The sequence below is a fragment of the Sorex fumeus genome, unplaced genomic scaffold (assembly GCF_029834395.1).
Source record: "Sorex fumeus unplaced genomic scaffold, SorFum_2.1 ptg000014l, whole genome shotgun sequence".
Lineage (NCBI taxonomy): Eukaryota > Metazoa > Chordata > Mammalia > Eulipotyphla > Soricidae > Sorex > Sorex fumeus.
Window position 1 is genome coordinate 37579919 of NW_026606071.1, and position 14087 is coordinate 37594005.

General features: G+C 52.4%; 2 protein-coding genes across 2 annotated transcripts in view; both read right to left on the reverse strand.

Moving 5' to 3' along the window:
* Nucleotides 1–14087, reverse strand: part of NHEJ1 (non-homologous end joining factor 1) — a 117711-nt gene that overhangs the window by 100049 nt on the left and 3575 nt on the right. Inside the window, exons 3-5 of the mRNA XM_056111717.1 lie at nucleotides 13655–13867; nucleotides 3193–3331; nucleotides 1956–2014 (exon numbers count right to left, since the gene is read on the reverse strand). Of these exons, the coding sequence (XP_055967692.1) occupies nucleotides 1956–2014; nucleotides 3193–3331; nucleotides 13655–13867 (411 nt within the window). The remainder of the gene's footprint in view (nucleotides 1–1955; nucleotides 2015–3192; nucleotides 3332–13654; nucleotides 13868–14087) is intronic.
* The window catches only part of ATG9A (autophagy related 9A), a 173259-nt gene that overhangs the window by 77679 nt on the left and 81493 nt on the right, over nucleotides 1–14087 (reverse strand). The gene's annotated exons all lie outside the window — the stretch shown is intronic.

The window sequence follows — 14087 nt, forward strand, 5'->3', positions numbered from 1 at the left end:
TCACACACACCACCGGGTGTGGCCCCCAAACAAAGAAGTCTTGTACATTTAACTGAGGAGCGGAGGCAGGGAACTGTCTCATCATTCTCTGCCCACCTGAGCGGTGGAGTGGGGCCCCATCTGCCCGGGTCCTGGCTGCAGGATGCAGGACGGTAGCATGTGCAGGCTGACCACTTGCGCACTGTCAGGTGAGCATGGTGGAAAATCACAATGTTTATCCAGGGGCTTTTGCAGGCTCTGGGCTCAGAGATCACTCCACGTGGCCTCAGGACAACACCCTCTGGGGTACTAGGTATCGAACCCAGGTTGACTGGGTGCAAGGCAAGAGCCCCACCTGCTCTGCTGTTGTTCCCGGCTCTGTCCAAAGCTCTCAGCCCTTCTTCCCCACTGGGTAAACCTGCCTCTTCACACCCACACCCGTCACAGGGCTGGAGAGTCCAGAGGCAAAGGCTCCCCGAGAGGGCCTGGAACTCGTTCTGGCATCCAGAGTTTAGAACTGACACCACCGTCCTCCCGAGTCCCGACTGCTTCCGCCTGTGAACAGACCTGTCCACGCGACTTCACTTTTATTTTTTTCATAGAGGCCACCCCCAGGGGTGCTCGGGGAGCCAGGGGTCACTCCCCATGGGTACTCGGGCACTCAGCAGGCCCAGGGTGCCAACGTAGCTCCAAGCACCGGGGCTGCTTCTCCAGCCTCTCAAATCCCATTTCATTCTTAACGCTCAGACCCTGATTCTCATGGGGTGACACGGCCCTGGCCGCCACCAGAGGCAGAGCAGAGAGTTTCCGAACGACACACGCTCGCTCGAGGCCTCGGCCTGCAAACAGTGCTATTTTCGGGTTCACTGGAAGCTGGAGTCCAGACGTTGTCTGTCCGCAAGAAGTTTACAAATTAGCCAGGAAAATAAGCAGAAAGAAGGACAAATAGTAGATCAGACAGCTTTCTTTTTTTAATTTTTTTTTTTTTTTGCTTGGGGGCCACACCTGGCCGCACTCTGAGCTTCTACCTGGCTCTGTGCTCAAGGCTCACTCTGGGAGGGGCTCAGGGGACCCTATGTGGTGGCTATGGATCAAAATCAGGACTGGCCATGTGTCAGGCAAGCGCCTTAACCCCTGCTCACGCTCTCTCGCTCTCTCTCTCTTCTCTCTCTCTCAGATCACACGGTATTCTGACAGTGCCACTTTCTAACTTAAACGCAGGGTCGACTTAGGGAGCACGTAGGATGAGTAAAAGGGCAATACTAAGGCACTCACTGGACGGCCGACAAGAAGAGGCAGAGAAAAAGAAGATCAATATTGACTGGTATTGTCAAAGGTCACTATTATTAATATTCCCCGTTTGGCATTTAATTGCTGTTTCTTTTGGCCAAGTTCAATCCTTAGAAGGAAAACCCAGGCAGAGGCTTCTGACAGGTCACAATTACCGACTCCCCATTCATTCCCTTGCCAGTCTCCCTGGATAAACACTGTGATTTTCCACCGTGCCCACAGGATGGTGCGCAAGCGGCCAGCCCGCGCATGCCGCCGTCCCTGGCTGCAGGATGCAGAGGGGACCCGGGCAAGATGGTACCCGGCTCCACTGGCCAGAGTGAGGACGTGCTCCCAACAAGCCCTGATTTCCCAACTGGGGAACCCAGCTTCCCAAGGTTAGAGAATTCTGTATGTAATCCCAAGTCACGTTAATAAAGACGGTCGACCGAGGCTAACTGGCCCGCTCTCACCATCAACCTTCGTGCCCACCCCCGCTCCTTCCGTCCGTCTCACGCGTGAGACTTCCCACACATGGGCCCCGTCTCCCTGAGAAAGGGGGCTCTGGCACCATGCCAACAACCTGGCACGCTCAAACAGCAAGTCCACATCCCAGCGGCTGGGAAGAGGAAGTAAAAGTGCATGAGCCGAAAGGAAACTGCACGCACGCGCGCGCGCGCACACACACACACACACACACACGCTACCTCCGCCATAAATTGTTCCAAGAAGGAGTTTTCCTCAAATGGCTCCGTCTTCAACCGCTCTGTAATAGGAAGGGTGGGAAGGAAAAAAAAAAATCTGAGTTCTTGGTACTTTTTTTTTCTTTTTTTTTTTTTGCTTTTTGAGTCACACCCAGCGATACTCAGGGATTACTCCTGGCTTTGCACTCAGGAATCACTCCTGGCGGTGCTTGGGGGACCATATGGGATGCTGGGAATCGAACCGGGGTTGGTCGCTTGCAAGGCAAATCCCTTACCCGCTGTGCTATCGCTCCAGCCCCTAATATCTGAGTTCTTGAACTGAACAGATGGCACGGCGGGTAGGGTGCTGCCCTGCAAGCGACCAACTCCAGTTTGAACCCAGGCACCTCTTTTATGGTGCCCTGAGCACCACCAAGAATCACTCCTGAGCACAGGGCCCGTGAAGAGCCCCTGTACCTCCCTGGGTGTGGCCCAAAACCCCTTGCTGCTCCCCCCAAATAAAGAAATGTGAGTTTTCAGGATGGGTCTCTGACCTACAAGAGGGAAAGGGGTCAGAGCTGTGTATTCCTTTGGGAGAAAAGAAGGACGTATGCACCCAGGGGCCCCTCACCCAGTGGGGAAAGAGGGGCTGAGGACTTGTGGACAGGGCCGGAGCAGTAGCACAGTGGACAGGGCGCTGGCCTCGCACCTCGTCAACTTCGATCCCCAATACCCCAGATGGCGTCCCGAGACCAGCAGGACTGACCCCTGAGCCCAGAGCCTGCAAAGCCGAGGACTGCCCAGTGTGGCCCCCAAACAAACAAATAACCGGGGAAAAATAGAGTTTGTGAGCAAACAGGAAGAGGGGGTGATGGGCCACCAACGACAGGCCTGGGAGGGTACCACGCGCTCTCTCCGGTCTTCCCACCCAAAGGCAAAGGTCGGACTGACTTCGGACATTAGAGCTCAGTGGCTTTCACAGAGTCCAAGAAGTCCTGCAGCCCTCACACCACACTGACCACTACTTGGCCCCATTCCAGCCTGTCCTGGCTGTTACCAGGGGTTGCGGGGGGGAGGACAGGCAAGGGGGGCGGGGAGGGTGTCTGGACTCAAGAGACACTTTCTACCCCTGCGTGGACACTAGCCAGGTGCTCGAGGCAGGGAGAAGTGCCAGTCTCTGAGCCCCGAGTGTCCAGTGTCTGGCCAGTGCCCAGTGTCCATGCTGGGGAAGCCCATTCCCTCAGGCCCCATGGGCACTCACCTCGGCTCAGCGTGGCCCCGCTCTCCTGGTAGTCCTGGAGTTCCAGGTCTTTCCGATGAAGCAACGTGGCGAGCTCCCGCACTTGGTGCTGCAGGGCCAGGCCCATGCCCAGCAGGGGACGGAGCAGATGCTGGGACACCTTCCATGGAGGAGGAGGAGGAGGAGAGAGGAATCAACCCACAGACCATTTCCAGGGCGCCCCAGCCCTCCTCACCTCGGCGGCACCAGAAAGGGGTGAAGAAGAAATGTTTCCAGAGGAACTTAAGGCTTTCAAAGGGAGCAATCCAGGGCAGAGAGATAGGAACAAGCAGAGCCACTAGGTCAGCAGACTAAAGGGGTGAGGGATTCCTTTTGGGGTACAGCTAACGCCTGGGAAGACATAGCCGAGATGTACAGAGAGAGAGGTCACAGTCACTAAGAACAGAGACCAAAGCAGACTGGGGCCAGAGGGACAGAACAGCAGGGCAAGGAGCTCACCGACCTTTGCAAGCAGCCGACCTGGGTGCAGTTCAGCAAAGGGCCCGCCAGCCCTGCCGGCACTGACCCCCCCCCCCCCCCCGAGCCCATAGGCAGGAGTGAGCCCCGAGCACTGCTGGATGAGGGCCAGAAAAAGAAGAAAAAGTAAAAACAGAGGATGTGAGCTACAGGGAAAAAAGGAAGACTAAAACCCACCGCAAGTGGGGAGCTTTGCAAGCTGATTTAGACCCAGACCACTAATTAAGATCCATTTCAGGGCTGATGATCGAACCTAGAGTTGCCCTGCTTCTCCCAAGGGCATCAGAGGGGCTGGAGCGATAGCACAGCGGGTAGGGCATTTGCCTTGCACGTGGCCGACCCAGGTTCGATTCCCAGCATTCCATATGGTCCCCTGAACATCGCCAGGAGTGATTCCTGAGTGCATGAGCCAGGAGTAACCCCTGTACATCTCCGGGTGTGACCCAAAAAGCAAAAAAAAAAAAAATCCAAGGGCAGCAGAGTCCACGGTCATGGCTGTCACAGAAGCGAGCTGGTCACTCAGTGCCCAGCCTGGGAGTACGAGCCATCATCCCCCTCACGGACACAGGCACCTCGTGCTGAACCGGAGAAGCAGAGGATAGGCCCTGGGTGGCTGATAGGCTCAGACAACGGTCTCCTAGGAGCCTTGGATGGTGCAGAATAGCTTCGCCCACCTCCGCCAGGTGCCCATTAGCTGGGCAATGAAAACAGCCCAAATCAATCATCTATTTGTGGCTCGGAGATGTTATCCATGTTCCTTCCTTTTCCCGGAGGAGAGGAACTCAGGGAGGCACGGAGAAACCAACGCCCCAGTCTAGAGATCAGAAAAGGTCTGTAAGAGCCAGAGTCGATACTGATAAATTTGCTTCCACAGCTCCCTTGGGGCCTTGGGTGACTCCCAGGCCGCTGCGTTAGCGTCTCACCGAGGAGAGAGGCCTTTTACTGAAACTTTATGGGAACAGGCAGCCCTGAAGTGCCAAGCCCTGCCCTGACCTCAGAAGGGGGACTTTTGGACGGGACACCCCACACAAATGGCAAGTGGAGAGGAGGCCCTCGTGTATCCCAGTAGACAAGCAAACCAGACGCAACTGGATCTGTGTCCAAAGACTCTTTGGGCTGGAAACATATTCCTGGGGTGAAGGCACTTGCTCTGCATACAGCCAACCCCAATTCCATCCCCAGCACCGAGTAGGGTTCTCCCAAGCACAGCCAGGTGTGGTCCCTAAGCACAGACCCAGGAGTAAAGCCCTGAGCACTGCCTCATGTGGACCCCCCAAACAAACAACAGAAGTCTAGAATCTTGGGCTGAGGAGACAGTACAGGGGTTAAGGCTCTTGCCTTGCCTGTAGTGACCCCAGCTTAATCCCCAGCACCCCAGGATCACTGAGTACTGGCAGGAGTGACCCCTGAGCACAGACAGGCCACTGCAAAAACTAATACAAACAGGGGCTGGAGTGACAGCACAGCGGGTAGGGTGTTTGCCTTGCATGCAGCCAACCCAGGTTCAATTCGCATCATCCCATATGGCCCCCTGAGCACTGCCAGGAGTGATTCCTGAGTGCAGTCAGGAGTAACCCCTGAGCATCGCCAGGTGTGACCCAAAAAGCAAATAATAATAATAATAATAATAATAATAATAATAATAATAATAATATAAACAAAAGGTGCTGAGAGATAGGGGCTGTGGTGCCAGCCCTGCATGGGACCAACCAAGGTTCCATCTAATCCTCGCTCAGATGTTTCTGTGGCTGTCGGTCCTGTTTGAGGTGGGTTAGGAGAGAACGCGGGCTCATCTGCTGAGTTTGTTTGAGAGGAGGCTGTGTCTGGTGGGTAGGATGGAAAGCCATCGCCGTCACTAACCATGCAGCCACACGGTCATGGCGTTCAAATACAGAAGTTGCATGTGGCCAGCCTGTCTGCGGGCGCCTCTTTTTCTGCTTATCTAGGGACTGTCGGGATGGCAGCATGAAACCTGGTGCTGAGGCAGGAGCAGCAGTGCAGTGGGCAGAGCACTTGCCTTGCTTGTGGCTGACCCAGACTCAATTCCCAGCACGCCACTTGGTCCCTGAGCCCTGCCAGGAGTGCGCCCTGAGCACTGCTGGGTGTGACCCAAATACAACAACAATAATAAGAGAAGCCTAGTTAAGAAATCTTTGATGACCGCCTCATCAATTATCTGAGACAACTGGACTAAGTAACAACAAAACCAAACTTGACCCGCCCCCAAAGAAAGCCTGTTTGGAGGCAGGAGCGATGGTCCAGCGGGGAGGACATTTGCCTTGCATGTAGCAGACTTGGGTTCGATCCCTGGCAGCCCAAGCACGGCCAGGCATGATTCCTGAGCACAGAGTCAGGAACATCATTGTGTGTGGCCTCAAAAAACAAAAACAAAAACAGATCCCGAAAAAGTCCATTTTAGGGGGCTGGAGCGATAGCACAGCGGGTAGGGCATTTGCCTTGCACGCGGCCGACCCGGGTTCGATTCCCAGCATCCCATATGGTCCCCTGAGCACCGCCAGGAGTAATTCCCAAGTGCAGAGCCAGGAATAACCCCTGTGCATTGCCGGATGTGACCCAAAAAGCAAAAAAAAGAAGTCCATTTTATCAGAAAGTAGCTCAATATTTCAAATAATTCCCTAGGATGGGGTTAAAACCCTCACAATCACTATGTGGCAGCTTCACAACTGGAGGCTGGGACATTGGATTTAAGGCAAATGCAGGGAAGCCCCGGTTTTCAGAGAGCAGTTCTGGACCAGAGGCAGACCTCCGGATCACCGGGAGTGACCCCCAAGCACAAAGTCAGGAGTAGCTCCCAAGCACCACTAGGTGGGATCCAGCCCTCTGCCCTCCCTTCCCCCCCCCCAAAAAAAAACAGACTCCCTTTAGACACTGGAAAGTGTTGATTCTACACTGTCAAAGAGGTACCCAGGGGCTAGAGCGATAGCACAGCGGGTAAGGCCATTTGCCTTGCATGCTGCCAACCCGAGTTCAATTCCCAGCATCCCATATGGTCCCCTGAGCACCACCAGGAGTAATTCCTGAGTGCATGAGCCAGGAGTAACCCCTGTGCATCGCTGGGTGTAACCCAAAAAAGAAAAAAAAAAGAGGTGCCCAGCTTGCCTTCATCCCAGAGACCTCTTTGGCCCACACAGGCAGCCATCGGGGAAGGAGGTCAGGTTGAGGGGGGCATCGGAAAAGCAGGAGGTGTTGACCACCAGGGCAAAGTCTACACCTTATTTCCCCCTGCATCCCCAGATTTTCTATGGAATCATCCCTGGCAACCCCCAGTGAATGAGGTCACTGGATCCAGTGAGAGGTTAACAGATGGGGTGGGGGTGGAGCGGAAGCCCAGCGGCCAGTCTCGCCCTGACCGCACCTAGCTGGAGAAACACCTTAACCGCAAGGCACTGCCTTGTTTAGGAGACAATGTAGGGAGGGGGAATATTTGTTGTCACAGGGCCACTCCTCTAAGCCAGGTGACACAAGCTCGTAGGTAAGCCCACAGTGCCACAGTATGACTGGGATGTGCAGCTGGAGAAATAGAGTCTCCTGGAAATTCCAAAACCCACCAGAGAAAATGCAAGGAATCAGGACTGGACCAATAGGGCATCTGCCTTACATACGGCCCAGCCGGGTTTGAGCCCCGGCACTCCATAGGGTCCCCCGAGCACCACCAGGAGTGATCCCTGAGTGCAGAGCCAGGAGTAACCCCTGAGCACCACTGACTTTTGCCCCAAAACCAAACAAAGAAAAAGAAAAAACAGGAAATCAAAGGAGAAGAGCTGAGTTGCTAATTCCGATGAACTGATTCAGAGGCCTGTGCACTCCACCACACACACACACACACACACACACACACATACACATACACATATACATATACACACAATCTCTCTCTCATGTGCACGCGCGCATACACACACACACACGCACACACACACTTGAAGTGATTCCTTGTGATGATAAAGTGGCCAAAGAGGTGGCACATTTGAGAGCCAAAGTATGGGATATAAGGAAGTCCATTATTAGCTGGAGGGGGTAAGGCACTTGCCTTGCATGTGGCTGGCCCTGGTTTGGTCTCTGGCACCACTGGTCATCAGAGTACCACCGGGAGTGACCCCAAACACAGAGTCAGGAGTAGACCCCAAGCACCACTGGGTGTGGTCCAATCCCTTCCCCGCCCCCCGAAAAAAATAAAACCAGAATCTCATGAGACCCTGGGAAAGACAGGGAAGAGGGACCACGGCGGCCAGAAGGGGAGGCAGACGCAGCAGACAGCACGAGGCTTCCTGAACACACAGCAGCCCCCCCCCACCCCCAGACTCAGCAACCACTTCATTATTCATGGGGAGACGCTGAATTGTGGAGGGGCGGGGGCGGGCGCTCTGCTGCGCTCCTCTGGGGCGAACGAAGCGTTTTGTTTCTTGAGAAGATGGTCTGGCATTATGTCAGTGCGAGTCTAGACACGAGCCCTCCCCCACCGACAAGTCTCCTAGGAACCCGCTCGTAGACCTGCGTGCAGGGAAAATAAGAGCCAGCCCCTGAGCCAAATGCAACAGAAGAAGGGAAGCAACCTCGGGGTCTTCGAGGAGCCGATCAATGAACTGAGTATTGGTAGAGTCATTCAATAAAACGCCAGGTTATAAAAATATAAGTAAATGTATTGCTAGGAATCTCTGAGTGCAAGAGTTAAACGAAAACCACAAGGAACTAACAGAGTGACGAATATGTGCCCTGCATGAAAATGCAGACACATATGCACAGCCCTGACTCTGTGTGTAGATAGACACACATACATACACACATACACACACATGCCGACAGACGGTTTCCTTTGAGAATTCACCAGCCGCTGACAGCAAGAGCCGCTTTAGAAAACAGAGCGATAGTAAGCAGTTAGGGCTTTTGCCTTGCACATGGGCAGACCTGGGGTTGATCCTAGCACCCCACATGGCCCCCCAAGTCTGCCAGGAGTGAGTGATGCCTGAGCACTGAGCCAGAAGGGCGCTCTGAGCACTGAGGGGTATAGCCCCCCACAAAAAAATGAAACATAACAAGCGAAAAGGAATAGTTGCTTCAGAGAAGAAAAGGGAGGGACTGGGAACATTTTTTAAAGGCAGAAAGAAGACCTATTTTTCCACTCCAGGCCCGTAAGTGCTGTTTGAAGTGTTTGCCTTTTGCATGAATCACTCATTTAAAAAAAGGAAATAAAAAAAAGGACGACAAGAATGAGTAAGAAACAAAAGTCGGGGCTCTGTGACCTCACCTGCACACACCCGAGCCTCAGCCAGCTGCCGCCTCCAGCCCGGCCTGTGTCCCTGCCTCTAACTTGTTCCCTAGGAAGGTTTCCCAGGGAAGGCAGGCAGCTTCTTTAAGGACAGTCGAACGATTTGTATACGGACTGCCAGAGATGTGGCTGGCAGTGGAGTGCTTACCTTCCCTGTGTGAGACCCCGAGTTTAATCCCCCACACCACACACACATACACACACACACACACACACACACACACTTGCATAATCTTATTTTAAGTCAAAGCACAATTGCTGATCAATTATGTTAGTTCAAAGCTAATCTCTACTGTTGTCAAACCAAAATGCACTCCATTCTTGGGGCCAGAGTGATGGCGCAGCACAGCGAGTAGGGCATTAGCTTGGCATGCGGCCAACCTGAGTTCAATCCCTGGCATCCCATAGGGTCTCCCAAGCTTTGTCAGGAATGATTCCTGAGTTCAGAGTCAGGAGTAAGCCCTGAGCACCGCTGGGTGTGGCCCAAAACACAAAACAAATAAATAATTTTTAAGAAAAAAAAATTCCACTCTTTTTTATTGGTGGGTGGGAAGACTTTGGGCCATACCCAGCAGGTCTCGGGGATCACTCCCAGTGGGGAACAAGCCGTTGTGGGCTGGTCTATATATGCTCTGTATACACTCAAGATTCATTCCATTCTAAACAGTTGCCTCTTGACAACTAGAAGAATTTGTCTGCAAGAGTGAGTGCCTTTACATAGTTTCCACAAGGTGATACAAGTGCTTTTACTGTATTCTTTAAGAGAGGAAAAAAAAAAAGAAGAATCCATCAGCTCCGAAGAACTTGCTTCCCACGGTCCCTGTGCAATTCAAGAGGCCCTGGGATACAGAAGTCTAGGGATACAAACTGATACAAAATTGAAACTATAACCTTGCTGCGGGGTCTCCTTGCTTGAACACTATCTCCCTTGCTTGTCTCCTTCGTCGCTTGCCTTTTTCTACTCTGGAAAAGCCTGTGTTCTCGCTGAACACACACACTTCTGCCTCTCTTTCACCTCACATCTTTCTAAATAAGTTTCAGTACAAACTACCTTGAATTACCTTACACACACACACACACACACACACACACACACACACACACACACGGAGACTAGATACTGCCTGAGACTCCAAAAGGTAGTGGTAAATGTTCTTTTTTGGGGGGGTGGGGGGAAGTCAGTGGCACTAGTACAAACATTATTGAGGGAATGGTGCCCCCTGGTGTTATTTTTTAAAAGTTACTGGAGTTTAACATGTTAAACTAAAGCAGGATGGGAAATTCCACATGAAATTCTATTAAAATCAACAAATGTGGGGCTGGAACGATAGTGCCGCAGGAAGGGAGCTTACCCTGAATATGGTCAACTGGGGTTCGATCCCCGGCATCCCAGGAGTAAGCCCTGAGCACCATCGGGTGTGGAACCAAAACCAAAAATAAATAAATTTTCAAAAATCAACCAATGTGAGTGAATACTACCCACAGATAATACTGTCAGTGGGCCTTCAAAATCCAAAGAGGTATTGTCAAAACAAAACAAAAATTAAATTAGGAGCTCAGGAGATAGCTCAAAGGACCAGAGGACAAGGTCTGTAGTTTGATCTCTGGACCAGTATGACACCCTGAGCACTGGCAGGTAGCGCTTTGGTGGCCCTCGGGCATTGCCCCATCACCAGGTCCCTAGGGTACAAGAGCACCAGAAGTAATCCCCAGGGCAATCAAGCACCCTGGGAAGAGGCCCCTCTAACACAAAATAAAAACATTTTAACAGTTGAAGATGACAAAATAGTTCTTCAAAGAGTCCTTTGTTCCCAAATCTACCCTCCTGATCCCAAAGCATCCCTTTACCTCTGAGACAAAAGAAGGGGACTAAGACATGGCGTCCTGGGGCCTGAAGGCTAGTATAGCGGGGAAAGTGCTGGCCTTGCACACGACCATCCAGAGTTTGATCCCTGGCGTCCCATGTGGTCCCCCAAGCACCCAAGTCAGGACCCAAGCCTTGAGCACCACCAGGTGTAGCCCAAGACAGAAACAGCACAGAACTAAAAGCACCATCAAGATCAATTTCAGGTTTCAGATTTTCCCAGGCTCTCAAAACTCACTCCTGCAGGAATAACTTCAATTCCCCGCATTTGCTCCTCTTAATCCTCAAAATGCAGCTCAGAAATGGGGCTGGAGATATAGCATAGCCAGTAGGATGCTTGCCTGGCATGCAGGCCAACCCTGATTCAGTCCCCAGCCACCCGCTAAGCACCGCCAGGAGTGACCCTTCAGCACAGAGCCAGGAATAAACTCTGAGCGCCACTGTGTGTGGCCTGAAAACCCCAAAATGATCTAAATAAAGAAATGATCTCCTCAGATCCTCAACCAACCCGGGCTCCCCTCGAAAAGCTTTTTTTCCTTTGCTTTTTGGGTCACACCCAGCGATGCTCAGGGGTTATTCCTGGCTCTGCAGTCAGGAATCTCTCCTGGCGGTGCCTGGGGAACCATATGGGATGCCGGAGATCGAACCCAGGTCGGCCGCGTGCAAGGCAAACGCCCTACCTGCTGTGCTATCACTCTGGCCCCATGCCCTCGAAAAACTTAGCCATCGTTCATCCTTCATTTCCATCCCCTCATGAGAGCAAACTGTAGGGACGGGCATGATTCTTTGTTGTTGTATTTTGTTGTTGTTGTTAAATCTTGAGATGCTTGCTCCTTGTTTGTGATGAGCAGAGAACCATGCAGAGCTGAGAAATGAACTGGGCCAGCCACAAGCAAGTCCTTTCATTCCTATACTATCTCTCTAGCTCTGGGATAGATTTGGGGTGGGGGGGGGGGTTGTTTGTCTGTTTGCTTCCTTTTGGGGCCATACCCAGACATGCTCAGGGGTTACTCCGGGCTTTGCACTCAAGAATTACTCCTGGAGGAAAACAGGGAAACCTCATGGGATGTCGAAGATTGAACCTGGGTCTTACCCTCAATCCCATCACTCCACCCTCAGGCTAGATTCTTTCAGATCTGGATACCCAACAGTCAGGCCAGGAGAGATGCTTAGTACATAATGAGTATATAAGAACACACAGGACTGGGAGATAGGATGACAGTTAGGGTTCATGCCTGGTATGTGCCCAACCTGGGTTCAGTTCCCCATATCATCTGGTACCCTAAGCACCACCAGGTGTGACCCTAGGACTCATCAGTACCTCAGGCCCAAGCAGCGTCACATCCTTCATGGAACTGCAGGTCTGGATGACCAAGAATTGCCAGCGGAGCCGCTGAGCCTCCTGGGCACTGCTTGACAGGCTGCCCCCGCCCGAATAATAACAATAGTAAGGACATACAATAAATCACCTCAGCACAAACTGTTCCTTTGTCAAGAACAGGTTACACCATGGGCTGGAGAGACAGTACAGTGGGCAGTTGCTCGCCTTACAGTCAACGCAGGTTCAATCCCTGGCACCCCATTGGGTGCAGAGCCAGGAATAAGCCCTGAACACCAGGAGTGCTGCCCTCTACCTCCCAAAAAAGAACAGGATATATCAGTCAAAAGTCCTTGGGGCCAGAAGGTAACACAGAGGAAGAGCACATACCATGCAAATGTAAGGCCCTGGGTGAGATCCCCAGTCCAACATGGCCCCAAAACTTCCGAGTATAGCCTCAAGAATAAAGAAAAGAGGTAGAAATAATCTTTCAGGGGTGAGAACAATAGTACAACAGGTAGGGCACTTGCCTTGCATGCAGCTGACTCGGGTTCAATCCCCAGCATCCTGTAAGTCCCCTGAGTCCCACCAGGAGTGATCCTGAGCACTGGGGTGTGACCCCAAAACAAAAAAATAACAATAAGAAATAAAATAATAATGGTCCTTTGGGGGAAGGAGAAGCAGAGAGAAAGAGAGAGAGACAGAGAGACAGAGAGAGTGTGTGTATTCAAAGGACAAGAGCATATACCTGGCACATCCTGGGCCTCTAGGTTTCATCCCTGGCACTGTGTGCCCTCCCCAATGCCACCACACATAGCCCCAGTGGCCCTGAGCACCTCTAAGGAGCTACCACCAACCAGAGAAGTTGGTCTCTTGACTAAGACAGCGAGACAGGGTGCAGAGAGATTAGCATGGGGAAAGTAGGAGACGGGATGAGGGGCAGTGGGAGACTGGAATACAGGCACACAGGGAGAATGGAATAAATGGGAATAAACGGGAATAAATAGTGACCAACCAGCCCAGCCCGTTTCCTTCTTTCGTCCATCATCATCGGCCATCCGGGATGGGAAAGCGGCTCCTGACCACCGAACGCACAGAGCACACACACACAATTTTTTTTTCTTTTTGGGTCACACCCAGCGATGCTCAGGGATTATTCCTGGCTCTGCACTCAGGAATTACTCCAGGCAGTGCTCAGGGGACCACAGGGGATGTCGGGGATCGAACCCAGGTCGGCCACATGCAAGGCAAACGCCCTCCCCACTGTACTATGGCTCCGGCCCACCGCACACACTTTTTGAATACACCCACCCCCAACCAAAATATAATCATCCTTCTAGTTTTCTGTCTCATCAATGATAGTTTTCTAACTGGGAAAAAAAAAAACATTTCAAACAGACTTCTCCAAACAATAATAATGACGATGATGGGAGCAAGGAGGGTTTCATCTCAAACCCACCCTCAACCCTGCTCCTCCCCACGCTCGATGTGCACGTACCAGGGCAGGGCTCGCGACGGTGCAGCAGAAATTCCAGTAGAATGGGAGGCCGGAGAGCTCGCTCCGTACCCGCAGCACCAGCGCCTCGGCCACGCGGTCGCAGGAGAAGGTGGCTTCACTGGGGCCAGCCTGGCCCTGCAGCAACGGACGGAGCAGATCACCCAAACGGCTGAGAAAGGCGGCGGCGGGAGCCGTCAGACGCTTGTTCAGCTCCTAAACAGACAGCAATGAGTGGTGAAAGTCATTAACGGGAGATACATACACGATCACCTTTCAGTATCTGTACTGCGAACAACAATGCCCGAAAGGGAGGGAGGAGAGAGAGAGAGAGAGAGAGAGAGAGAGAGAGAGAGAGAGAGAAAGAGAGAGAGAGAGAGAGAAAGAGAGAGGGAGAGAGAGAGAGAGAGAGAGAGAGAGAAGTGTCTGCCATAGA